At 39.6% G+C, this 27,558-nt stretch overlaps 4 protein-coding genes across 7 annotated transcripts in view; 3 read left to right on the top strand and 1 right to left on the bottom strand.

Annotated features, from left to right (window-relative positions):
• tdrd5 (tudor domain containing 5) overlaps window positions 1-10,825 on the bottom strand; it is a 51,957-nt gene extending 41,132 nt beyond the window's left edge. Inside the window, exon 1 of the mRNA XM_055165260.1 lies at window positions 10,770-10,825. The gene's annotated coding sequence lies outside the window, so the exon portion shown is untranslated. The remainder of the gene's footprint in view (window positions 1-10,769) is intronic.
• Window positions 1,808-12,775, top strand: LOC129412122 (zinc finger protein 239-like). Of its 3 annotated transcripts, XM_055165185.1 has the most exons (4): window positions 5,890-6,270; window positions 6,462-6,539; window positions 7,711-8,686; window positions 11,678-12,775. In XM_055165185.1, exons 1-4 carry the CDS (start codon window positions 6,191-6,193, stop codon window positions 12,530-12,532), a joined length of 1,989 nt encoding a protein of 662 aa, XP_055021160.1. In that variant the 5' UTR covers window positions 5,890-6,190; the 3' UTR covers window positions 12,533-12,775. The 3 variants fall into 3 exon arrangements, with proteins under 3 accessions (XP_055021159.1, XP_055021157.1, XP_055021160.1); XM_055165184.1 differs by lacking the exons at window positions 5,890-6,270; window positions 6,462-6,539; window positions 11,678-12,775 and adding an exon at window positions 1,808-1,879 and having other exon boundaries at window positions 7,711-9,919; XM_055165182.1 differs by lacking the exons at window positions 6,462-6,539; window positions 11,678-12,775 and having other exon boundaries at window positions 5,880-6,270; window positions 7,711-9,919.
• A 1,848-nt stretch (window positions 12,776-14,623) lies between these two features.
• On the top strand, window positions 14,624-15,964 carry LOC129412131 (protein krueppel-like). The gene is made up of 2 exons (XM_055165203.1): window positions 14,624-14,710; window positions 15,216-15,964. The coding sequence occupies exon 2, from the start codon at window positions 15,238-15,240 to the stop codon at window positions 15,670-15,672; it is 435 nt and encodes a 144-aa protein (XP_055021178.1). The 5' UTR covers window positions 14,624-14,710; window positions 15,216-15,237; the 3' UTR covers window positions 15,673-15,964.
• Window positions 15,965-16,624: 660 nt separating this feature from the next.
• On the top strand, window positions 16,625-25,728 carry LOC129412128 (zinc finger protein 84-like). Of its 2 annotated transcripts, XM_055165198.1 has the most exons (3): window positions 16,734-16,978; window positions 18,420-19,118; window positions 24,595-25,728. In XM_055165198.1, exons 2-3 carry the CDS (start codon window positions 18,442-18,444, stop codon window positions 25,358-25,360), a joined length of 1,443 nt encoding a protein of 480 aa, XP_055021173.1. In that variant the 5' UTR covers window positions 16,734-16,978; window positions 18,420-18,441; the 3' UTR covers window positions 25,361-25,728. The 2 variants fall into 2 exon arrangements, with proteins under 2 accessions (XP_055021172.1, XP_055021173.1); XM_055165197.1 differs by lacking the exons at window positions 16,734-16,978; window positions 24,595-25,728 and adding an exon at window positions 16,625-16,712 and having other exon boundaries at window positions 18,420-20,886.
• Window positions 25,729-27,558: the final 1,830 nt, after the last annotated feature.

Here is a 27,558-nt window from a genome sequence, read left to right as displayed (position 1 = left end):
CCAGGACTAAACCAGGTCTAAACCAGGACTAAACCCAGGCCTAAACCCAGGCCTAAACCAGGACTAAACCAGGACTACACCAGGACTAAACCCGGACTAAACCAGGACTAAACCTGGACTAAACCCAAGCCTAAACCAGGACTAAACCAGGACTACACCAGGACTAAACCAGGACTAAACCAGGTCTAAACCAGGACTAAACCCAGGCCTAAACCCAGGCCTAAACCAGGACTAAACCAGGACTACACCAGGACTAAACCAGGACTACACCAGGACTACACCAGGACTAAACCAGGTCTAAACCAGGACTACACCAGGACTACATCAGGACTAAACCCGGACTAAACCCAGGCCTAAACCAGGACTAAACCAGGACTAGACCAGGACTAAACCAGGACTAAACCTGGTCTAGACAATATGACACTAACAGTAGGTGGACATAATTTAAGGCAGCAGTGATTTCATATAGAAATCATTTCTCTATCAATAATATTTTTAAAATGCTTAAGTAAAGACGGGGCTTTTTATTTTCTTTTATCAGACAAAACAAATATCTCATGTTCAGATTTCCTGGTCTTTGTTTCTCTACAGTAAACAGTCGTCTGTTTGAAGAGAACAAACAAGAATTTTCAGGATGTGGTTGTTACATTCATGTTGTTTTCAAAAGCATAACAATATCAAGTAATCCAAAGTATTCAGATTACGTTTGTCACTTTAAGTAATTTAATGGATTACGTTACAAACTACATTTTGGGGTATGTAATCTGTAATCTGTAGGGGATTACATTTTAAAAGTCACCTTCCCAACACTGATCATGACTTACCCTTAACTGAAACCAGTTTATTTATCAGCATTATTATCTTTGCTTAACACATTTGGTCAGCACTCTGGTTACAAACTAAATTTTCATAAAACCCTTGCCTATAATTATAAACCAAACAAATATCTTTTAAAATGTTTACAGTGTAATTGGAATAACCACATAATTAAATACTTAGGAGTCCAAATACCCAAAGAATCTGCCTCAATTTTTAAAAACAATTATGTACCTAACATAACATCTAATATGAAAGCAGATTTGGAGCGATGGCTGCTACTCCCAATGAATCTACACAACAGAATTGAACTGATAAAAATGACTGTATTACCAAAACTTCTTTATTTATTTCTGGCATTACCGGTTGAAGTGCCCTCCAGGCAGTTTACCGAATGGAACAGAATGATTTCAGATTTTATTTGGAATAAACAAATTGAATGTTTGTCTTAAAGAGCTCAAACATGAGTCTGTCGAAAGGGACGCAAGAATACTGCGCTACCCAACATATGACCAGTGTTGGGGAGTAACAGATTACATGTACCGGAGTTACATAATCAGAGTACAAATTATGAGTAACTGTATTCAGTTACTGTTTCAGAGAGTGGTAATTGGATTACAGTTACTTTGTTGAAATAAATGGATTACACTGGGCTATATCTCTTTTTTTCCCCGTAATTCCACTAATTGCCGGACACTAAACCAGGTCTAAACCAGGTCTAAACCAGGTCTAAACCAGGCCTAAACCAGGACTAAAACCAAGTCTAAACTAGGTCGAAACCAGGATTTAACAGGACTAAACCATGCCACACGGACCGAATCTTTTTCTTTCTTTGTCCCTCTGAGAAAGAAAAAGATTAAAAACATTCAATTACACAAATCTCCGCTATTTTTCTCAGAAAATAAGAATCTACATTTTTATAAACCAAGCCTCCGCACACTTTCCACTTTTCAAAATTCCCACCCGGAACCAAAATAATCCGGGTGAAGTCCATCGGAGCGCTTTTGGCAGACACCACCCCGAAGACGCCGCTGCAGTTGGTCCGAGCCGCCCGCCGCCATCGGTAAGTTTTACACATGGATCTATGTTTTACACTTTTAACAAATATAGATCCATGTTCTAACTCCACATTTATCCAAGTTTGGTATCAAGACTCATAGATTTAGAATCTCGCGTTCAGACTCTTGAAATGCGTTAATACAGCCGCCATCTTGGTGCGGGGTCTCCCTGGTTTAAGGTAAAGTTTTTCACAGTTTCAGATGCGGGACGAACGAGCGGAATAAGAAGACGAAAGAACAAAGCAAAACGTTTCATAGGAACGATTTTATTTTGTAAGTCAGTGATACTTAATGTTATTGTGTTTTGAACCCAGACTGACTGAACCAGGACTAATGTTGGACTTAGAGCTCGAGAGAGAGAGAGAGAGTGTGTTTATTGTTTGGCTTTGCTTTCTCACTGTTCCTGATGGACTGATGTCGCTACAACTAAAGTCTGGTGAAGATAACTGCACCTACAAGCAAACAGCCAAAGCAATATTTCACGACGCCACTAGAGAAACCCTGAAACCAGACACTGGAATTACAGTAATGATGTTTATTAGGGATGTACCAGTAACCGAAATATCATGATATCGTATTGTCAAAGTTCTCACAATAATATCGTGGACCATCACAAGATATAGAATTATAAGTCTCTTTGTGTAAATTAAGAGTTATGGTGCAGCAACGGCTAAAAACAAAACAAAAAGACAAAGGAACTATATTGTCCATGATCCTTTGCTCCATTTCAGTGCAGACGACAAGAAGAAATAACAGATTTAAGCACTTTTAAGTCTTAGTTCTTTGGATTAAGTCTTGTCAAGGTATTTTAAGAGGAAAAAGTAGAATATTAACAGTTTTGTTTGCAGCCTTCACAAAATATTGCAATAAATATTATACTGTGAGATGAATATTGTGAAAATATCGTACAGAGAGATTTGGATATTGTCACATCCCTAATCGTGAACCTTCCCACCATATCGTGAACTTTCCCATGATATCACAATAAATATTGTGTATGTTTCTGTAATTTGATTTTCTTTTGCTACAGACAGAAAAGGTGTGCCTTTAAAATAAAATACAAACTTAGTTAATTCATTCAGCCAAATGTCACTTGCTTGTAAAACACACATTGAAACATTCTTACATATGATTTACTATGTGTGATTTTATGTATATTTAGTGTGAACAGTTAAAAAAGTAATTTTACTTGACACTTCCTTTCCTTTGTTCTAATGCAGAGCGACAAGATCCACCGACAGAATGGGGTTCATGTGACCAGTGTGGAAAGGTGTGGCCAAATGCTTCCAAACTGAAATGTCACTACAGAATTCACACAGGAGAAAGACCATACAGCTGTGACCAGTGTGGGAAGGAATTTACAAACATCGGTGGCCTCCGTGAACATATGAGAATTCACACAGGAGAGAAACCATTTGAATGTGACCAATGTGGAAAGGCGTTTACACTATCTGGTAATCTCCGTCAACATATGAGAATTCATACAGGGGAAAAACCGTACAGATGTGATTTGTGTTGTAAAAAATTTAGACATTCCAGTGGCTTCTATCGACATAAGAGAACTCACACAGGAGAAAAACCGTACAGATGTGATGTTTGTGAAAAGACATTTTCAGATTCAAGCCACCTCATACCACATATGAGAGTCCACACTGGAGAGAGGCCATACGAGTGTGACCATTGTGGGAAAAGGTTCTCTATATCAACCAATCTCAAAGCACACCTGAGAACTCACTCCTGCGACATAGTATATGAGTGTGACCAGTGTGAAAAGGCTTTTAAAACATCCCAGCAACTCTCCAGTCACTACAGAACGCACACAGGAGATGAACCGGACAACTGAAGAAAGGGGAAGGCTTTCAGGTCTGTGAGGAACATGTCTAAATCTTCCAGACTGAAGAGAAAAGCTGCAGCTGTGACTAGTGTGAAAGGACTTTGAGGAAACCTGCTCATCTGAAGCTGCACCCTCTTGAACACACTAAAGGAGAAAAAGCTGCTTAGGCTGGATCAATTGAACCTAAAGTCAGACTCAAAAAGCTGGAGATCAGGCTTCAGAGACTCCAGACTGTGGAGCTGAGCTCTGTGAAGTGTCAAAAATTAAAAGCTTAAAATGATATGTCAAGATTTTATTTCTTTTTTTATTAAAAAGTCGGGCAGCCATGGGGTGTTAAGTCTTAAAAAGGTCTTGAATTTCATGTTCCTAAATTAAGGCCTTAAAAAGTCTTAAATTATGTTTTCCAAGTCTTATTTTTTCCACAAAGGTCTTAAATTTCATTAGATAGTTTTTTTGTATATTCACCCAGGCTGTTCAGTGGAGGCAGGAAAAAAAAACAACTAGAGCAGCACTCAGAGAGCGCAGACCTCCGCCAAGGACTACAGTCCCCCTCATATTAATTGTGTTTTCCATAAATATTTGTCTCGTATCTTTCAATTTGGAATATGAAAGAGGATCCGATTGTCCATCCCTGAGTCAAATTTCATGGGGTTTGGTCAATAATTAACCGAGATATTGAGAAACAAAATTTTTGGCCCCATTTACCACAGTGTTAACTAAAATTTCAAAGTGATCCAGAATCCAGGATTTCTTCCGGATCACCCCCAAAATGAAATCAGTTCTTCCTTTTCACATTTCCAACAAATCCTGAAAATTTCATCAAAATCGGTCCATAACTTTTTGAGTTATGTTGCTAACAGACAAACAAACAAACAGACAGACAAACAAACAAACAAACAAACGCCGGCAAAAACATAACCTCCTTGGCGGAGGTAACAACGTGAAATCATATAACGTGAATGAACGTCTAATTTGGAGTATGCACAAATAATACTTAGGTTTCTGGCACCGGCGGCAATGAGTAAACAATCAGTAGAGTGGAGGAAGACGTTGGATGGATCATGGGGAAGTGCAGGTTTAATCCACAGTGGCTTTTAGATTCTAGATATAGTAGTTGTTTGGTCATTATTAGAATTGGATCTGGAGTTTTTTGCCTGCATAATGGGTGCAATATTGGTCTTAATTTTCATTTGAATGGTCTTCAAATAGTCTTAAATTTGGTGTAGTCAAACCTGAGGATACCCTGGAAGGACGTTTTAGCAGACGTTTGTCCATCTTATTCTTCACTGTTTATAATGAAGAATAAGATGGACAAACTTCAGCTCAGAGGTGGTTCCTCTGATTAAGAAGTATATTTTTCACAGAGGAAAGAGGTTTTGAGATATCTGATGAAAAATTGATTGAGACTTTTAAAAGTTGAGATGTGACAGGTAAAGAAAAAGGGAAACTCAAGCTGCTGCTGTTTTTTTCTGAAATAGAACCCTTTGTTTTAAGATGCACAATTCAGCCATTTTATTTATTTTCTCTAATTCATTTTAAACTGCAGCCCTGTATATAATGTAGACCTACTGTGTGTTTCAGTGTTAAAAATACATTTTTGTTGAAATGTTTTTCACTTGTATTTTCATTGATTTGACAGTCCAATGTTCATACTTTCAGACAATAATAAAACTATGCTACTTCTGTGTCACAATCATAATGTAAGTCTGACATTATGAGGTCCTAGATCCCCACTTGAGATTTTCTCCAACCTCAAATTTAATTTGAATACCCCTCCCTGCATTAGGATAAATATTCACATATAATACACACTAAAAACATGAACATTCCATTATACAAATCTCCGCTATTTTTCCAAGCCCCCAGGTTCCAAAATGGCCGCGCATTCAAGTCAATGGGCTGAGCTCAATGGCGCATGATCCCAGATTAGCCTAGCCCGGCTAGGTACTTCCGGTGGCCGGGGGCCGACCGAGCATGCGCAGTAGTGCTCTTTTCTCCCATGGGCACACGCGACCACACGCACGGAGCGCGGGCTCGTGTATCACGTGATCGCTTTGACCAATCAGAGCGAGAGGAACGTGAGCAGAGCGGAGCCGGAGCTAACGAATATAAAGCGTTTTTTAAGACAACTGAAGGATTTTGAGCGAGAAAAAGTTTATAATCTAAAAGTAGGTAAAAATCGCCACAAAACCCGACATTTTTGAAAGTTGTAGGTGCCCTGTCAGCCGAACACGAGCAGGTTGTGATTACATTGCGCTCTATGAGAAAAATCTTCTCTCGGCCCATGGGATTTTTTCGACTGTAGAACCACTGAGTGGCCACTACGTCAACTCGAGGCAGCTACAAGCTAGCAATACTGTATCCAGTTATTTTAATAGATCCATGTATTTTTCTCAGAAAATAAGACTCTACATTTTTATAAACCAAGCCCCCGCACAATTTCCACTTTTCAAAGTTCCCACCCGGAACCAAAATAAGCCGGATGAAGTCCGTCGGAGCGCTTTTGGCAGACACCACCCAGAAAACGCCGCTGCAGTTGGTCCGAGCCGCTCGCCGCCATCGGTAAGTTTTACTCATGGATCTATGTTTTACACTTTTAACAAATATAGATCCATGTTCCAACTCCACATTTATCTCAAGTTTGGTGTCAAGACTCACAGATTTAGAATCTCGCGTTCAGCCTCTTGGCACGCGTTAATACAGCCGCCATCTTGGTGCGGGGTCTCCCTGGTTTAAGGTAAAGTTTTTCACAGTTTCAGATGCGGGACGAACGAGCGGAGTAAGAAGACGAAAGAGCAAAGCAAATCATTTCATAGGAACGATTTTATTTTGTAAGTCAGTGATACTTAATGTTATTGTGTTTTGAACCCAGACTGACTGAACCAGGACTAATGTTGGACTTAGAGCTCGAGAGAGAGAGAGTGTGTTTATTGTTTGGCTTTGCTTTCTCACTGTTCCTGATGGACTGATGTCGCTACAACTAAAGTCTGGTGAAGATAACTGCACCTACAAGCAAACAGCCAAAGCAATATTTCACGACGCCACTAGAGAAACCCTGAAACCAGACACTGGAATTACAGTAATGATGTTTATTAGGGATGTACCAGTAACCGAAATATCATGATATCGTATTGTCAAAGTTCTCACAATAATATCGTGGACCATCACAAGATATAGAATTATAAGTCTCTTTGTGTAAATTAAGAGTTATGGTGCAGCAACGGCTAAAAACAAAACAAAAAGACAAAGGAACTATATTGTCCATGATCCTTTGCTCCATTTCAGTGCAGACGACAAGAAGAAATAACAGATTTAAGCACTTTTAAGTCTTAGTTCTTTGGATTAAGTCTTGTCAAGGTATTTTAAGAGGAAAAAGTAGAATATTAACAGTTTTGTTTGCAGCCTTCACAAAATATTGCAATAAATATTATACTGTGAGATGAATATTGTGAAAATATCGTACAGAGAGATTTGGATATTGTCACATCCCTAATCGTGAACCTTCCCACCATATCGTGAACTTTCCCATGATATCACAATAAATATTGTAGAAATATTTAACAACAAAGTTGTTAAATATCTCTGTGTATGTGTCCTTAATTTGATTTTCTTTTGCTACAGACAGAAAAGGTGTGCTTTATTTTTTATTATTATTATTGATTTATTTATTTATTTTATTTATTTATCCTTATTATTATTATTTATTTTTATTATTATTTTTATTTTTATTTTTTGTATGCGTGTTTAGTTAAGTCCGTCTTATTGTGGATGTGACAAATTATAAATAATAAAAAAAAATAATAATTAAAAAAAAGGAAAAGGTGTGCTTTTAAAATAAAATACAAACTTAGTTAATTCATTCAGCCAAATGTAACTTGCTTGTAAAACACATATTGAAACATTCTTACATATGATTTACTATGTGTGATTTTATGTATATTTAGTGTGAACAGTTAAAAAAGTAATTTTACTTGACACTTCCTTTCCTTTGTTCTAATGCAGAGCGACAAGATCCACCGACAGAATGGGGTTCACATGTGACCAGTGTGGAAAGGTGTGGCCAAATGCTTCCAAACTGAAATGTCACTACAGAATTCACACAGGAGAAAGACCATATAGCTGTGACCAGTGTGGGAAGGGATTTAAAAACATCGGTGGCCTCCATGAACATATGAGAATTCACACAGGAGAGAAACCATTTGAATGTGACCAATGTGGAAAGGCGTTTACACTATCTAATAATCTCCGTCAACATATGAGAATCCACACAGGGGAAAAACCGTACAGATGTGATTTTTGTTGTAAAGAATTTAGACATTCCAGTGTCTTCTATCGACATAAGAGAACTCACACCGGAGAAAGACCATACAGCTGTGATGTTTGTGGGAAGGGATTTATATACTCTGGTGGCCTCCATCGACATATGAGAACTCACACAGGAGAGAAACCATACAGCTGTGACCAGTGTGGACAGGAATATACAAGCCCCTGTGTCCTCCGTCAACATATGAGAATCCACACAGGAGAGAAACCATTTGAATGTGACCAGTGTGAGAAGAAATTTATAGACTGTGGTAATCTCCATCAGCATATGAGAATTCACACTGGGGAAAAAAAGTACAGATGTGATGTTTGTGAAAAGAAATTTTCACAGTCAACCAACTTTAAATCACATATGAGAACTCACACAGGAGAGAAACCGTTTCAATGTGACCAGTGTGGGAAGGCATTTATACAATCTGGTAATCTCCGTAAACATATGAGAATCCACACTGGGGAAAAACCGTACAGATGTGATGTTTGTGAAAAGAGATTTTCAGAGTCAAGCCACCTCATACCACATATGAGAATCCACACTGGAGAGAGGCCATACGAGTGTGACCATTGTGGGAAAAGGTTCTTTACATCATCCAATCTCAAATCACACATGAGAACTCACTCCTGGGTCATAGTATATGAGTGTGACCAGTGTGAAAAGGCTTTTAAAACATCCCAGCAACTCTCCAGTCACTACAGAACACACACTGAGGAGACGAACCAGACGACTGAAGAAAGGGGAAGGCTTTCAGGTCTGTGAGGAACATGTCTAAATCTTCCAGACTGAAGAGAAAAGCTGCAGCTGTGACTAGTGTGAAAGGACTTTGAGGAAACCTGCTCATCTGAAGCTGCACCCTCTTGAACACACTAAAGGATAAAAAGCTGCTGAGGCTGGATCAATTGAGCTTAAATTCAGACTCAAAAAGCTGGAGACTGGGTTTCAGAGACTCCAGACTGTGGAGCTGAGCTCTGTGTAGTGTCATAAATTAAAAGCTTAAAATGATATGTCAAGATTTTATTTCTTTTTTATGAAAAAGTCGGGCAGTCATGGGGTGTTAAAAGTCTTAAAAAGGTCTTGAATTTCATGTTCCTAAATTAAGTCCTTAAAAAGTCTTAAATTATGTTTATTTTTTTCACAAAGGTCTTTAATTTCATTAGATTGTTTTTTGTATATTCACCCAGGCTGGTCAGTGGAGGCAGGAAAAAAAAACAACAACATGAAATCATGTAACGTAAATGAACGTCTAATTTGGAGTATGCGCAAACAATACTTAGGTTTCTGGCACCAGCGGCAATGAGTAAACCATCATTAGAGTTTAGGAAGACGTTGGATGGATCATGGGGAAATGCAGGTTTAATCCACAGTGGCTTTTAGATTCGAGATATAGTAGTTGGTTGGTCATTATTAGAATTGGATCTGGAGTTTTTCGCCTGCATAATGGGTGCAATATTGGTCTTAATTTTTGTTTAATTGGTCTTAAAATGGTCTTTACTCTAAATTTAAGACTTTTTTAGTCAAACCTGAGGATACCCTGGAAGGACGTTTTAGCAGAAGTTTGTCCATCTTATTCTTCACTGTTTACAATGAAGAATAAGATGGACAAACTTCAGCTCAGAGGTGGTCCCTCTGTTTAAGAAGTATATTTTTCACAGAGGAAAGAGGTTTTGAGATATCTGATGAAAAATTGATTGAGACTTTTAAGTTGAGATGTGACAGGTAAAGAAAAAGGGAAACTCAAGCTGCTGCAGTTTTTTTCTGAAATAAAACCCTTTGTTTTAAGATGCACAATTCAGCTATTGTATTTATTTTCTGTAACTCATTTTAAACTGCAGCCCTGTATATAATGTAGACCTACTGTGTGTTTGTGTTAAAAATACATTTTGTTGAAATGTTTTTCACTTGTATTTTCATTGATTTGACAGTCCGATGTTCATACTTTCAGACAATAATAAAATGATGCTACTTCTGTATCACAATCATAATGTAAGTCTGACATTATGAGATCCTGGACCTCCACTTGAGGAAATTTTCTACAACCATCTCAAATTTTAGTTGAATACCCCTCCCTGCATTAGGATAAATATTCACATATAATACACATTAAAAATATGAACATTCCATTATACAAATCCCCGCCATTTTTCTCAGAAAATAACAATCTACATTTTATCAACCAAGCCCCCGCACACTTTCCACTTCTCAAAGTTCCCACCCGGAACCAAAATAAGCCGGGTCAAGTCCGTCGGAGCGCTTTTGGCAGACACCACCCGGAAGACGCCGCCGCAGTTGGTCCGAGCCGCCCGCCGCCATCGGTAAGTTTTACTCATGGATCTATGTTTTACACTTTTAACAAATATAGATCCATGTTCTAACAACACATTTATCCATTTTTGGATGTTTTGGATCTTGAAATGCGTTAATACAGCCGCCATCTTGGTGCGGGGGCTCCCTGGTTTAAGGCAGAGGTCTTCAACGGGGGGTCGCGAAATCTTTGGCTCGTTAGACTTTTAGATATTTTTATATATTTATATTATATGTATATTTATATATTATTTCTGAAGGATGAGGATGAAGTGGTTTTCAGTGGGTTCTGTCTGCACACACGGCAGAACACCGGAGCGGCTCCATCGCACCCACGAGCTCATTTACGTATTAATATATGTACGTAATACGTTATGTTTACGTTCTTTTGTGAGGCTCTGTCCTCACATTTGTCCAAAACTAATGAAAACAAGCTTCTTACCTTCTCCAGAGGAGCAGAGTGTGTCCTCTATCTGCTGTTCTGACTCCAAAAGTGCATTAGTGGCCAACATGAAGAGATGAAACCATGGTCCAAGTCCCGGTCCAGTCAGGTCCTCGATACAAGGTCCTGGAGCCGAATGCACGAGCTGGTTGTAAAACTACTCCTAATCCCACTTGCCACTTAAATCTGAAAGTTACACGAGTCCATATTAGCTCTAGGGCACCAGGTAGACTTAAGCCCTCTGCGCTACGCCCAGGTGAATCTGGGAACACCATCCCAGTGACTATACATGAACTGTTAGTCACTTCCTTCTCTGATCAATTTAAATCATGGCTGTTGGATAATCAGATCTCTCCACACAACTGAACTTAAACAGCCCCTTTTGCTCATCACCTGAGAATTGAAATGGTGTTTGTACATAGACCTGTAAATAGATGGTGGAACAGAATTTAATGCTGTACATGTGGAACAGTCAGTCCCGATGACTCAGCAGAGCTGTTTTTCTGTCCTTCAGAATTAAAGTTGCACTGTTACACCAAAGCCCAGGCTTCTGTTGTCACATGTGTTACATTTGTCATTTCCACTGAACATGTGGATTAGAATTCAGAGCAACAAAGTTGTTAAATATCTCTGTGTATGTTTCCTTAATTTGATTTTGTTTAGCTACAGACAGAAAAAGTGTGCCTTTAAAATAAAATACAAACTTAGTTGATGCTTTCAGTCAATTGTAACCTGCTTGTAAAACACACATTGAAACATTCTTACATATGATTTACTATTTGTGATTTTATGTGTATTTAGTGTGAACAGTTACAAAAGTAATTTTACTTGACACTTTTTCTTTGTTCTAATGCAGAGCGACAAGATCCACCAACAGAATGGGGTTCACATGTGACCAGTGTGGAAAGATGTGGCCAAACCCTTACGGACTGAAAAGACACTACAGAATCCACACGGGAGAAAAACCATACAGGTGTGACCAGTGTGGGAAGGAATTTATAGAATCTTGTAATCTCCATCAACATATGATAATCCACACCGGGAAGAAACCATTCAAATGTGATGTTTGTGAAAAGAGATTTGCACTGTCAGCCCACTTTAAATCACATATGAGAACTCACACAGGGGAGAAAACATTTCAATGTGACCAGTGTGGAAAGGCATTTATACACTATAGTAATCTCCATCAACATATGAGAATCCACACTGGGGAAAAACCATACAGATGTGATGTTTGTGAAAAGACATTTTCACAGCCAACCCACCTTGTATCACATATGAGAATCCACACTGGGGAGAGGCCATACAAGTGTAACCAGTGTGGGAAGACATTTGCACATTCTGCTGCCCTTGTTCGACATATGAGAATCCACACTGGAGAGAGGCCATACAAATGTGATGTTTGTGAAAAGACATTTTTAGCTTCAGGCTGCCTTGTATCACATATGAGAATCCACACTGGAGAGCGGCCATACAAGTGTGACCAGTGTGGGAAGGCGTTTCTACGATCTAATGCCCTTGTTCAACATATGAGAGTCCACACTGGAGAGAAGCCACATGAGTGTGACCATTGTGAGAAAAGGTTCTCTACATCATCCAATCTCAAAGCACACATGAGAACTCACTCCTGGGACATAGTATATGAGTGTGACCAGTGTGAAAAGGCTTTTAAAACATCCCAGCAACTCTCCAGTCACTACAGAACACACACTGAGGAGACGAACCAGACGACTGAAGAAAGCAGAAGGCTTTCAGGTCTGTGAGGAACATGTCTAAATCTTCCAGACTGAAGAGAAAAGCTGCAGCTGTGACCAGTGTGGAAGGACTTTGAGAAAACCTGCTCATCTGAAGCTGCATCCTCTTGAACACACTAAAGGAGAAAAAGCTGCTGAGGCCGGATCAAGTGAACCTAAAATCAGACTCAAAAAGCTGGAGATCGGGCTTCAGAGACTCCAGACTGTGAACATGAGCTTTGTGCAGTGTCAAAAATTAAAAGCTTAAAATTATATGTCAAGATTTTTTATTTTTTTTATTTCGATAGAGGTTTGAGCAGAAGCTTGTCCATCTTATTCTTTGCTGTTTACAATGAAGAGTAAAATGGACAAACTTTAGCTCAGGGGTGGTCCTTCTGTTTAAGAAGAGGGACTGGAGGGTGTGTTCCAACTACAGGGGGATCTTTTTTTTATTTTTTTATTACAAACACATAACAACAAGACAAAACAACAAATGTATATACAGTATAAGGTGCAGATTGGATTGTTGTTGCATCAATGCAAAGTCAGTTATGGCAAGAGTGAGGTATGGAAAATACATTCATACACATAAATATACATAAACATATATACACACTGCAACATGGGGGGTGGTTTGCAAATTAACATACAGGGGAGCAGAAGGAATGAAACCAAAACTAAACAACAGAATAACAAAACAAAACAATGTTATAAATTAAATAAAGCTATACTAGATTTTTTATAGATATTGTAAGTTTTAACTGCTTTTTTGTTTTGGACCTGTTTTATCGTTTGAAAGTATTGTTGTATTTCGTTATTATATTGATGAATATTTGGTTTATTTTGAGACCATTTGGTTTTGTGCATGTGATATTTTGCCAGCATCATGAGAGTCTGGATGAGGAATCTGAGATCTTTGGGGTTGGAGGGGCTGGTGAAAGAGAATAGGGCGTCACTTTCCTGGAGGCTGATCAGGTGTTTGGTTTTGGTTTGGATGAGTTGTTGTATATGGTTCCAGATGTTCTTAGTGTATGTACAGTGGTAAAACAGGTGAGTGATTGTTTCTATTTCGGTACAACAAAAGTCACAGTTGAAATCAATCTTTAATAAACTACAGGGGAATCACACTCATCAGCCTCCCTGGTCAGATCTATTCCAGGGGACTGGAGAGGAGAATCCGGCCGATAGTCGAACCTCGGATCCAGGAGGAGCAGTGTGATTTTCATCCTGGTCGTGGAAAACTGGACCAGCTCTACCCTCTCCATCGGGTGCTCGATGGTTCATGGAAGTTTGTCCAACCAGTCCACATGTGCTTTGTGGATCTGGAGGTGTTCAACCGTGTTCCTCGTGGTGTCCTGTGGGGGGCGCTCTGGAAGAATTTATTTTAACTACACATGCTGTCCGATGGTTTGATCATTTTACAATATAAAGTATGTTACCATGGCTTATTAAACTTTTTGTAAGACATCTGGCTGATTCTTTTGTGCTGATTCTTTTCCCTGCAGCAGGTCAATACAGACAGCACCTCCCTAGTATATTTTTACAGAGGAAAGAGGTTTTGAGATATCTGTTGAAAAATTGATTGAGACTATTAAGTTGAGATGTGACAGGAAAAGAAAAAGGGAAACTCAAGCAGCTGCTGTTTTTTTCTGAAATGAAGCCCTTTGTTTTAAGATGCACAATTCAGCCATTTTATTTATTTTCTCTAATTCATTTTAAACTGCAGCCCTGTATATAATGTAGACCTACTGTGTGTTTCAGTGTTAAAAATACATTTTGTTGAAATGTTTTTCACTTGTATTTTCATTGATTTGACAGTCCGATGTTCATACTTTCAGACAATAATAAAATGATGCTACTTCTGTATCACAATCATAATGTAAGTCTGACATTATGAGATCCTGGACCTGCACTTGAGGAAATTTTCTACAACCATCTCAAATTTTAGTTGAATACCCCTCCCTGCATTAGGATAAATATTCACATATAATACACATTAAAAATATGAATATTCAATTATACAAATCCCCGCCATTTTTCTCAGAAAATAACAATCTACATTTTATCAACCAAGCCCCCGCACACTTTCCACTTTTCCATGTTCCCACCCGGAATCAAAATAAGCCGGGTCAAGTCCGTCGGAGCGCTTTTGGCAGACACCACCCGGAAGACGCCGCCGCAGTTGGTCCGAGCCGCCCGCCGCCATCGGTAAGTTTTACTCATGGATCTATGTTTTACACTTTTAACAAATATAGATCCATGTTCTAACTCCACATTTATCCATTTTTGGAATCAAGACTCAGATTTAGAATCTCGCGTTCAGACTCTTGAAATGCGTTAATACGGCCGCCATCTTGGTGCTGGGGCTCCCTGGTTTAAGGCAGAGGTCTTCAACGGGGGGTCGCGAAATCTTTGGCTCATTAGACTTTTAGATATTTTTATATATTTATATTATATGTATATTTATATATTATTTCTGAAGGATGAGGATGAAGTGGTTTTCAGTGGGTTCTGTCTTTTTGCTACAGAAAGTGTCACTTTAACATAAAATACAAACTTAGTTGATGCTTTCAGCCATAATGTAACTTGCTTGTAAAACACACATTGAAACATTCTTACATATGATTTACTATTTGTGATTTTATGTGTATTTAGTGTGAACAGTTAAAAAAGTAATTTTACTTGACACTTCCTTTCCTTTCTGCTAGTGCAGAGTGACAAGATCCACCAACAGAATGGGGTTCACATGTGACAAGTGTGGAAAGGTGTGGCCAAACACTTCTGGACTGAAAAGACACTACAGAATCCACACAGTAGAAAGACGATACAGCTGTGACCAGTGTGGGAAGGAATTTATACAATCTTGTAATCTCAATCAACATATGAGAATCCACACAGGGGAAAAACCATACAAATGTGATGCTTGTGAAAAGGAATTTTCACAGTCAGCCCACCTTGTATCACATATGAGAACTCACACTGGAGAGAGGCCATATGAGTGTGACCATTGTGGGAAAAGGTTCTCTACGTCATCCAATCTCAAAACACATATGAGAACTCACTCCTGGGACATAGTATATGAGTGTGACCAGTGTGAAAAGGCTTTTAAAACATCCCAGCAACTCACCAGTCACTACAGAACGCACACAGGAGACAAACCAGACGACTGAAGAAAGAGGGGAAGGCTTTCAGGTCTGTGAGGAACATGTCCAAATCTTCCAGACTGAAGAGAAAAGCTGCAGCTGTGACCAGTGTGGAAGGACTTTGAGAAAACCTGCTCATCTGAGCGCTTCACCCTCTTGACACTGATTGATCTGGAGAAGGTGTTCGACCATGTCCCTCGTGGTGTCCTGTGGGGGGCGCACTGGAAGAATTTATTTTCACTACACATTCTGTACGATGGTTTGATCATTTTACAATATAAAGTGTGTTACCATGGCTTATTAAACTTTTTGTAAGACATCTGGCTGATTCTTTTGTGCTGATTCTTTTCCCTGCAGCAGGTCAATACAGACAGCACCCCCCTTGTATATTTTTTCAGAGGAAAGAGGTTTTGAGATATCTGTTGAAAAATTGGTTGAGACTTTTAAGTTAAGATGTGACGGTTAAAGAAAAAGGGAAATTCAAGCTGCTGCTCTTTTTTTTTTTCTGAAATAAGGCCTTTTGTTTTAAGATGCACAATTCAGCCATTTTATTTATTTTCTCTAATTCATTTTAAACTGCAGCCCTGTATATAATGTAGACCTACTGTGTGTTTCAGGGTTAAAAATAAATTTTTGTTGAAATGTTTTTCACTTGTATTTTCATTGATTTGACAGTCCAATGTTCATACTTTCAGACAATAATAAAACTATGCTACTTCTGTATCACAATGATAATGTAAGTCTGATATTATGAGGTCCTGGACCTCCACTTGAGGAAATTTTCTATAAGCATCTCAAATTTTAGTTGAATACCCCTCCCTGCATTCGGATAAAAATTCACATATGATACACATTAAAAAACATGAACATTCAATTATACAAATCCCCGCCATTTTTCTCAGAATATAAGAATCTACATTTTTATAAACCAAGCCCCCGCACACTTTACACTTTTCAAAGTTCCCACCCGGAACCAAAATAAGCCGGGTCAAGTCCGTCGGAGCGATTTTGGCAGACACCACCCGGAAGACGCCGCCGCAGTTGGTCCGAGCCGCCCGCCGCCATCGGTAAGTTTTACTCATGGATCTATGTTTTACACTTTTAACAAATATAGATTCATGTTCTAACTCCACATTTATCCAAGTTTGGTGTCAAGACTCACAGATTTAGAATCTCGCGTTCAGCCTCTTGGCACGCGTTAATACAGCCGCCATCTTGGTGCGGGGTCTCCCTGGTTTAAGGTAAAGTTTTTCAGTTTCAGATGCGGGACGAACGAGCGGAGTAAGAAGACGAAAGAGCAAAGCAAATCATTTCATAGGAACGATTTTATTTTGTAAGTCAGTGATACTTAATGTTATTGTGTTTTGAACCCAGACTGACTGAACCAGGACTAATGTTGGACTTAGAGCTCGAGAGAGAGAGCGCGAGAGTGTGTTTATTGTTTGGCTTTGCTTTCTCACTGTTCCTGATGGACTGATGTCGCTACAACTAAATTTATAGATAGATTAGATTTACAATCTCGCGTTCAGCTAGTGATGGACAAATGAAGTCCCACGAACCATCTGAGGCTTTTAGGCAGTTGTACAAGAGTCAGTGCCTCGCCAAGTGATTCAATATGTTCAACTCCACCATCTTGTGGATAAAAAATGTAACACATGTAAAAAGAGAAACCAAATGGGATCATGTTTCATTTAAAACGTCACACTCAGTGGTTACATTTATCAAATAAATAAGACCCTCAATTCTCTACAGAGTTTCTCAATGCAGTGACACAAATATTTACATACACATATTTTTTGACATTGTCCAAGAGTATGATGTTCTTATTTTACTGTGCTTTGTCCAAATAGGGTTTTGCCGCAGTCCACAGGTCAACAGTCTGTTTGTTTTTTGTGTCCAACGATTGAGCCGCCTGCTCCATAGAAATTAAATCCAAAAAATCTTTGTACCAATTGTCTATCTCGAAGCACTTATGTTTGCGTTCCTTCCAGTTCATCATAATAATACATTTTGCTGATAAAAAACCCAGTGATAATATGTAGTCCAATGATATATTTATATTTATAACATTTTACTGGCATTGGAGAAGCGTCATGAATTGTTGTAGGCTGTAGAATTTTATTGTGTGCTCTAACATGACTCAATAAGCATACTAATGTTCAAAACAGCGGTAAATGGAGCCATGCTTCTTCTCCGTAAACACTCACCTCACTCACCGGAATGCTCAGCAGCGCAATTAGAAGTTACTACAATAACTTTTACTCATTTGATCACTACGTACTATGTGGGAGAGTAGAGTGAGCCTACTCAAAACAACACTTACATGCGGAAAATGATCGCATGACGGAAGCAAACTATAAATGAAACGGCCTCGTTTAAAAAGAGAGAGAGATCCCATTTGAGGAGTTGTTTAATTAACTTTGGAATTTTTGATTTAACGAGTTTATTGTGTTATTGTTCTAACTTACCTTCACTTTATAAAAAACATTTACTTTACATCATATCTGGTTTGTGTTACTTTCCTTTGTCCCAAGCACTGGGTTGTACAGTATGTTTCCTTCATTTGATTTTCTTTTGCTACAGACAGAAAAAGTGTGACTTTAAAATAAAATACAAACTTAGTTGATGCTTTCAGCCATAATGTAACTTGCTTGTATAACACGCATTGAAACATTATTACATATGATTTACTATTTGTAATTTTATGTATATTTCATCTGAACAGTTAAAAAAATAATTTTACTTGACACTTCCTTTCCTTTGTTCTAATGCAGAGCAACAAGATCCACCAACAGAATGGGGTTCACATGTGACAAGTGTGGAAAGGTGTGGCCAAATCTTTCCAGACTGAAAAGACACTACAGAAGCCACACAGGAGAAAGACCATACAGGTGTGACCAGTGTGAGGCGAGATTTATAAACATCAGTGGCCTCCATCAACATATGAGAACTCACACAGGAGAGAAACCATACAGCTGTGACCAGTGTGGAAAGGCGTTTATACAATCTGGTCATCTCCGTCAGCATATGAGAAGTCACACAGGAGAGAAACCATACAGCTGTGACCAGTGTGGAAAGGAATATACAAGCCCTGCTGTCCTCCGTCAACATATGAGAATCCACACCGGGGAAAAACCATACAAATGTGATGTTTGTGAAAAGAGATTTTCACAGTCATCCCACCTTGTATCACATATGAGAACTCACACTGGAGAGAAGCCATACGAGTGTGACCAGTGTGAGAAGGCGTTTCGAGGATCTAATGCCCTTGTACGACATATGACAATCCACACTGGAGAGAGGCCACACGAGTGTGACCATTGTGGGAAAAGGTTCTCTACATCAACCAATCTCAAAGCACACATAAGAACTCACTCCTGGGTCATAGTATATGAGTGTGACCAGTGTGAAAAGACTTTTAAAACATCCCAGCAGCTCTCCAGTCACTACAGAACGCACACAGGAGATGAACCAGACGACTGAAGAAAGAGGGGAAGGCTTTCAGGTCTGTGAGGAACATGTCCAAATCTTCCAGACTGAAAAGAAAAGCTGCAGCTGTGACCAGTGTGGAAGGACTATGAGAAAACCTGCTCATCTGAAGCTGCACCCTCTTGAACACACTGAAGGAGAAAGAGCTGCTGAGGCCGGATCAAGTGAAACTAAAGTCAGACTCAAAAAGGAACAGATCAGGCTTCAGAGACTCCAGACTGTGGAGTTGAGCTGTGTGTAGTGTGAAAAATTAAAAGCTTAAGCTGATATGTACAGGTTTCTTTTTTTTTTATTATTATTATTATTAGACAGAGGTTTTAGCAGACTGTATTGTTTTTACAGTGAAGAATAAGATGAACTAACTTTAGCTCAGGGATGGTCCCTCTGTTTAAAAAGAGGGACTGGAGGGTGTGTTCCAAGTTAGGGCTGTCGTGATAACCACAAAATGAATCACTGCGGTGCATGTTGGACCACCACCAGCACACTATGTGACCAACGTGACCCGACCCAGAGTCCTGCACGGGTAAATTTTTGGAGACCCACACCAGCCCGGACCCGTTAACATTCCACCTGTTACCCACCTGTGCCCGTGATAAATCACACACAGATTAAAATCATTCTAACTGAAGCATCCATCAGAATAGGAAATGAAAAGTTACGACTTAAAGAATTACAATCACGAAAGGAAACACTTACGTTTTCTTCAGTACAAATACAAATTCACAGACACGACTCGACAATCATCACTTCACAGGCTTTTTTCACTGAGCAGAAGAAACACTCATCGAGATGCTGCACTTTTCCACCACACGCTATGGACTGAACCAGGACTAATCTAGGACTGATTCCTGGACTGACCCAGGACTGACTGTTGGGACGGGCTCAGAGTTGTGGCCATTGAGACTGTTGGGTGACCACAGATGAAAGGGCCGGTGTAGAGCTCCACGCCCCATGGAGATAAGGACAACCATCACCCGATCGCGCTTTGCAGACACCCTGCTCCGCAAGCTCGGAGTTCTCTCTCTTAAGTCCAAGATTAGTTGTGGTTTTGCTGTTGAGCTGTTATAATGCACCGCAGGAGAAATTGCCTCACCACGACAGCCCTATTCCAACTACAGGGGGATCACACTCCTCTGCCTCACCGGTCAGGTCTATTCCAGGGGACTGGAGAGGAGAATCCGGCCGATAGTTGAACCTCGGATCCAGGAGGAGCAGTGTGGTTTTTGTCCTGGTTGTGGAACACTGGACCAGCTCTACACTCTCCATCACGTGCAAGTTTGTCCAACGGTGTTTGACCGTGTTCCTCGTGGTGTCCTGTGGGGGGCGCTCTGGGAGAATTTATTTTAACTACACATGCTGTAAGATGGTTAATAAGTTTACAATAGAAAGTATGTTACCATGGCTTATTAAACTTTTTGTAAGACATCTGGCTGATTCTTTCGTGCTGATTCTTTTCCCTGCAGCAGGTCAATACAGACAGCACCCCCCTAGTATATTTTTCATAGAGGAAAGAGGTTTTGAGATATCTGTTGAAAAATTGATTGAGACTATCAAGTCGAGATGTGACAGGTAAAGAAAAAAGGAAACTCAAGCTGCTGCCGGGTTTTTTTTTCTGAAATAAAGCCCTTTGTTTTAAGATGCACAATTCAGCCATTTTATTTATTTTCTCTAATTCATTTTAAACTGCAGCCCTGTATATAATGTAGACCTACTGTGTGTTTCGGTGTTAAAAATAAATTTTGTTGAAATGTTTTTCACTTGTATTTTCATTGATTTGACAGTCCGATGTTCATACATTCAGACAATAATAAAACTATGCTACTACTTAACATGTCACTTCAATCAACATTCTCAAACGCATTGAAAACTGCGGTCATTAAGCCTCTCTTAAAGAAGAGCAGTCTTGATGCCACAGTACTGAACAATTTCCGACCCATCTCAAATCTGCCGTTTTTTGGCAAAGTCCTTGAAAAAGCTGTTTACCAACAGCTTACGAACTTTCTCCAAATGAACAACTCCTTTGATGTTTTCCAGCCTTTTTTAGAGCCCACCACAGCACTGAGACTGCTCTGATCAAGGTGACAAATGACATCCGCCTGAACACTGATGCAGGCAAAGTCTCAGTCTTGATCCTGTTAGATCTGAGTGCTGCTTTTGACACTGTCGATCATGGGATCCTCTTACAGAGACTAGAGGACTGGGTGGGCATCTCTGGTGCTGCACTAAACTGGTTCAAGTCCTATATAGAAGACAGGAAGTATTATGTTGAAATTGGAAACTGTGTCTCAGATCACATGGCCCTGACCTGTGGGGTGCCTCAGGGGTCAATCCTGGGCCCCCTGTTGTTCAATCTCTACATGCTGCCATTAGGCCAGTTAATAAGCAGCAATAATGTGTCCTACTACAATTATGCAGACGACACTCAGATCTACGTCTCTCTGGCAGCAGGAGACTATGGACCAGTGGACTCACTCTGCCATTGCATCCAACAGATCAGTGTGTGATGAACAACTTTCTCCAACTAAACTCTGACAAGACTGAAGTCATAGTGTTTGGTCCACAGAAACAAAGGGACAGTGTCAGCAGTCACCTCCAGTCTCTCTCTCTAAAATCTTCAAATCAGGCAAGAAATCTAGGGGTAATAATGGACTCAGACTTGAAATTTAACAGCCACATCAAATCAATAACATCTGCAGCCTTTTACCATCTAAAAAACATAGCAAAAATCAAAGGTTTACTGTCTAAATCAGACTTGGAGAAACTTATCCATGCGTTTGTCTCCAGGAGGTTAGACTACTGTAATGGTCTGCTCACTGGTCTCTCCAAACGAGCTGTAAGACGCTGCAGAAAATCCAGAACGCTGCAGCTCGGGTCCTTACTCGAACTAGGAAGTACGAGCACATAAGTCCTGGTCTCAGGTCTCTGCACTGGCTCCTGTGGCTCAGAGACTTTAAAGCAGCTCTGCTTGTACAAGTGTCTCCATGGCTGAGCACCAAAGTCCATCTGTGACATGTTAGTGTCATATGAACCATCTCACACTCTGAGGAGCTCAGGGACCGGCCTCCTGCTGGTGCCCAGAGTCACGACTAAACAAGGGGAGTCAGAGTTTCAGGTTCACGCAGCTAAAACCCGGAACAGTCTGAACATGTGAGACAGACTCTTCTGTGACGCTGTTTAAATCCAGGCTCAAAACATTTCTGTTTGACTGTGCATATGACTGAAAAGTTTTTATTCCGCACTCTTCTCTCCAATATATGTCTCTTGAATTGTGAATTACGAATTGTGCTATACAAATAAACTTTCCTTTCCTTTCCTTGCCTACTTCTGTATCACAATCATAATGTAAATCTGACATTATGAGCTCCTGGACCTCCACTTGAGGAGATTTCCTACAACCTCCTCAAATTTTAGTTGAATACCCCTCCCTGCATTACGATAAATATTCACATAAAACACATACTAAAAACATGAACATTCATTTATACCCGCTATTTTTCTCAGAAAATAAGAATCTACATTTTTATAAACCAAGCCCCCCGCACACTTTCCACTTTTCAAAGTTCCCACCCGGAACCAAAATAAGATGGGTGAAGCCTGTTGTGTTGTGCCCTCATTTTATTATTTGTATTATGATAGAGACTTATGATTTAACCAATGGCGTGTAAGAACACTTGATCACGTGAGGCACAAAATTATGAATGGCCTGCACCTGTGAATAAAAGTGTGTGCCCGTGGGGAATGCGGTAACCACACAAAAAGAGAATACGAAGTGTACTGTGTTTTAATGCTCACGACAACGCTGCGTAAAAGGGACCCTGCTAACAAAGTCCGTCGGAGCGCTTTTGGCAGACACCACCCGGAAGACGCCGCCGCAGTTGGTCTGAGCCGCCCGCCGCCATCGGTAAGTTTTACTCATGGATCTATGTTATACACTTTTAACAAATATAGATCCATGTTTTAACTCCACATTTATCCATGTTTTGGTATCAAGACTCATAGATTTAGAATCTCGCGTTCATACTCTTGAAATGTGTTAATACAGCCGCCATCTTGGTGCGGGGTCTCCCTGGTCTAAGGTTAAGTTTTTCACAGTTTCAGATGCGGGACGAACGAGCGGAGTAAGAAGACGAAAGAACAAAGCAAAACATTTCATAGGAACGATTTTATTTTGTAAGTCAGTGATACTGAATGTTATTGTGTTTTGCACCCAGACTGACTGAACCAGGACTCACGTGCCGTGACGTGACTCTGTGGTGTCTTGAGGGACAGTACGGACACAGACACACACAAATGACTCCACAGATAAATACTGATGCGGAGCCACAGATGAGGACATTTATCTGTCTGTAAATTGGATTAAATGAACATAATGTCGAGAGACTATAAGAAGAAATAACAGATTTAAGCACTTTTAAGTCTTAGTTCTTTGGATTAAATCTTGTCAAGGTATTTTCAAGAGGAAAAAGTAGAATATTAACAGTTTTGTTTGCAGCCTTCACAAAATATATATACCGTGAGATGTATATTGTGAAAATATCGTACAGAGAGATTTGGATATTGTCACATCCCTAATTGTGAGCCTTCCCACCATATCGTGAACTTTCTCACGATATCGCAATAAATATCGTACCGTGACGATATCGTATTGTGAGACATTAGACCCTTAATGTTTATGCAAATCTAGGAATATGTTTTATTGAGCCAAGTCGTATTTTGAAGTTATTCTTTTATAAACTATCTGTTAACTGCTGCTAGCATAGATGCTAAAGCCACCTGAACTTCCAATGCATGGCTCTGTAAATGTTTATAAGCCATGTTTTTGTTTATTAATGCGCAGTTAACGGCTGTGTACAATTGAAATAACATAAGTACTGGTGATACAAGATACTGATTAGAACAGTACATGAAAATACATTCAGGGTTATTTTTATGAACTTGTACAATATCTGTAACAAATAATATTGGAAATAACTGTGTAATTATTAAAGTATTAGTCTGCGTAGTCATACAGCAGAAGCAGTTCAGTGTAAGCTGTTGATAACGGTCAGTCCCGATGACTCAGCAGAGCTGTTTTTCTGTCCTTACAGAATTAAAGTTGCACTGTTACACCAAAGCCCAGGCTTCTGTCCTCACGTGTGTTTTTTTTGTCATTTCCACTGAACATGTGGATTAGAATTCAGAGCAAAAACGTTGTTAAATATCTCTGTGTATGTTTCCTTAATTTGATTTTCTTTTGCTACATACAGAAAAAGTGTGCCTTTAAAATAAAATACAAACTTAGTTGATGCTTTCAGTGAAATGTAACTTGCTTGTAAAACACACATTGAAACATTCTTACATATGATTTACTATGTGTAATTTTATGTGTATTTAGTGTGAACAGTTAAAAAAGTAATTTTACTTGACACTTTTCTTTCCTTTTTTCTAATGCAGAGTGACAAGATCCACCAACAGAATGGGGTTCACATGTGACAAGTGTGGAAAGGTGTGGCCAAATCTTTCCAGACTGAAAAGACATTACAGAATCCACACGGGAGAAAAACCATACAGGTGTGACCAGTGTGGGAAGGAATTTATACACTCTTGTAATCTCAATCAACATATGAGAATCCACACAGGGGAGAAACCATACAAATGTGAAATTTGTGAAAAGGAATTTTCACACTCAAGCGGCCTTAAATCACATATGAGAACTCACACAGGAGAGAAAACATTTGAATGTGACCAGTGTGGAAAGGCGTTTATACAATCTGGTCATCTCCGTCAACATATGAGAACTCACACAGGAGAGAAACCATACAGCTGTGATCAGTGTGGAAAGGAATATAAAAGCCCGGCTGGCCTCCGTCAACATATGGGAATCCACACCGGGGAAAAACCATACAAATGTGATGTTTGTGAAAAGAGATTTTCACAGTCATCCCACCTTGTATCACATATGAGAACTCACACTGGAGAGAGGCCATACGAGTGTGACCAGTGTGAGAAGGCGTTTCGAGGATCTTATGCCCTTGTACGACATATGACAATCCACACTGGAGAGAGGCTACACGAGTGTGACCATTGTGGGAAAAGGTTCTCTACATCAACCAATTTCAAAGCACACATGAGAACTCACTCCTGGGACATAGTATATGAGTGTGACCAGTGTGAAAAGGCTTTTAAAACATCCCAGCAGCTGTCCAGTCACTACAGAACGCACACAGGAGATGAACCAGACGACTGAAGAAAGAGGGAAAGGCTTTCAGGTCTGTGAGGAACATGTCCAAATCTTCCAGACTGAAAAGAAAAGCTGCAGCTGTGACCAGTGTGGAAGGACTTTGAGAAAACCTGCTCATCTGAAGCTGCACCCTCTTGAACACACTGAAGGAGAAAAAGCTGCTGAGGCTGGATCAATTGAGCCTAAATTCATACTCAAAAAGTTGGAAATCGGGCTTCAGAGACTCCAGACTGTGGAGTTGAGCACAGTGTAGTTTCAAAAATTTTAATTTTAAAATGGTATGATTTTTATTAGAAAGTAGGGCAGCCATGGGGTCTTAAAAGTCTTAAAAAGGTCTTAAATGTCATGTTCCTAAATTAAAAAGTTTTAAATTATGTTTTCGAAGTCGTTATTCACAAAGGTCTTAAATTTCATTAGATTGTTTTTTTGTTTACTCAACTGGGCTGGTCAGAGGAGGGAGGAAAAAAACAATGTGAAATCATGTAACATGAATGAACGTCTAATTTGGAGTATGCGCAAACACTTGGATTTCTGGCGCCGGCGGCAATGAGTAAACAGTCAGTAGAGTGGAGGAAGACGTTGGATGGATCATGGGGAAGTGCAGGTTTAATCCACAGTGGCTTTTAGATTCTAGATATAGTCAATCAATCAATCAAACTTTATTTGTATAGCACTTTTCATACATTTGAAATGTAGCACAAAGTGCTTCACATGCAACAGAAAAATTACAATACAATAATTAAAAACAAGAGCAACCCCCCACCCCATCCCAGTGTTTCATCCATATATACAACCATTTAAACAAAAACATAAAACTCCTAAAGGTTATCATAAAAATCAAAATGGAGAGCTAAAATCACATGGAGACAAAACAGTAATGATAATTTAATTTAGAATAAATGTAATTAAGTTAAAACGGATAAAAGTTTCAATTAAAAGCTAAATTAAAAAGATATTGAGTTTACTTTTAAAAATATGAACACTCGCAGCGGACCTCAGATCCTCAGGTCGACTGTTCCACAAACGGGGGCCGTAAAAGCTGAATGACGCCTCACCGTGAGTTTTAGTCTGGACTCTTGGGACAGTTAAAAGAAGACTACCTGAGGACCTGAGAGTCCGAGAGGGCTCATATGATAAAAGCAGATCAGATAAATAAATAGGACTAAGACCATTAAGAGCTTTATAAACCAATAAAAGAACTTTAAAATCTATCCTGAAGCTCACAGGAAGCCAGTGCAGAGACTTCAGTACTGGGGTGATGTGCTCTCGCTTCCTGGTCCTCGTCAGCAGCTGCAGAGTTTTGAAGGAGCTGCAATGGAGCTGTAGATTTCTTTGGAAGACCAGAAAGGAGAGCATTGCAGTAATCAACACGATTTGTAATAAAAGCATGTATTAAAATCTCTGCATTGGCTTGAGAGAGAAATGGTCAGACTCTGGCAATATTTTTTAGATGATAAAAACCAGATTTAGTGATGGACCTGATGTGTGGCTCAAAGCTAAGCTCACTATCAAGAATAACTCCTAAACTCTTGACCCTCTCACAGGGGTTCAGTGAGTAGGTTTGGAGCTTAGCTTTGAGCCTCTCTCTCTGAGCTTCAGGACCAATAATTAAAACCTCGGTTTTGCCCTGGTTGAGCTGGAGGAAGTTTGCTGCCATCCAGGACTTAATATCTAAAATGCAGTTTAAAAGGATATCAATCGGGCTCAGGTCATCAGGAGACATGGCGATATAGAGCTGGGTATCATCAGCGTAGCTATGAAAGTTAACACCGTGTCTCCTGATGACCTGTCCTAGTGGCAGCATGTAAAGATTTAAAAGGGTAGGGATAGTAGTTGGTTGGTCATTATTAGAATTGGATCTGGAGTTTTTCGCCTGCATAATGGGTGCAGTATTGGTCTTAATTTTCATTTGAATGGTCTTAAAATGTTTTTTTAAAAAGTCTTAAATTTGGAGTAGTCAAACCTGAGGATACCCTGGAAGGAGGTTTTAGGAGAAGTTTGTCCATCTTATTCTTCACTGTTTATAATGAAAAATAAGATGGACAAACTTCAGCTCAGAGGTGGTCCCTCTGTTTAAGAAGAGGGACTGAAGGATGTGTTCCAACTACAGGGGAATCACACTCCTCAGCCTCCCCGGTCAGGTCTATTCCAGGGGACTGGAGAGGAGAATCTGGCCAATAGTCGAACCTCGGGTCCAGGAGGAG

The sequence above is a fragment of the Boleophthalmus pectinirostris genome, unplaced genomic scaffold (assembly GCF_026225935.1).
Source record: "Boleophthalmus pectinirostris isolate CB_2022bp ecotype Guang Dong unplaced genomic scaffold, ASM2622593v1 HiC_scaffold_7, whole genome shotgun sequence".
Lineage (NCBI taxonomy): Eukaryota > Metazoa > Chordata > Actinopteri > Gobiiformes > Gobiidae > Boleophthalmus > Boleophthalmus pectinirostris.
The sequence above is the reverse complement of the archived record's forward strand: the minus strand, read 5'-3'. Positions and strand labels throughout refer to the sequence as shown.

What these genes read in the sequence shown, in the direction of transcription:
- LOC129412122 (XM_055165185.1), top strand. Translation starts at nt 6,191, where the DNA reads ATGAAGTCCGTCGGAGCGCTTTTGGCAGACACCACCCAGAAAACGCCG. An exon ending in CGAGCCGCTCGCCGCCATCG is followed by an intron (nt 6,271 to 6,461) that starts GTAAGTTTTACT and finishes AGTTTTTCACAG; the next exon opens with TTTCAGATGCGGGACGAACG. An exon ending in CATAGGAACGATTTTATTTT is followed by an intron (nt 6,540 to 7,710) that starts GTAAGTCAGTGA and finishes GTTCTAATGCAG; the next exon opens with AGCGACAAGATCCACCGACA.
- LOC129412131 (XM_055165203.1), top strand. Translation starts at nt 15,238, where the DNA reads ATGGGGTTCACATGTGACAAGTGTGGAAAGGTGTGGCCAAACACTTCT.
- LOC129412128 (XM_055165198.1), top strand. Translation starts at nt 18,442, where the DNA reads ATGGGGTTCACATGTGACAAGTGTGGAAAGGTGTGGCCAAATCTTTCC. An exon ending in ACGCACACAGGAGATGAACC is followed by an intron (nt 19,119 to 24,594) that starts AGACGACTGAAG and finishes CAACAGAATGGG; the next exon opens with GTTCACATGTGACAAGTGTG.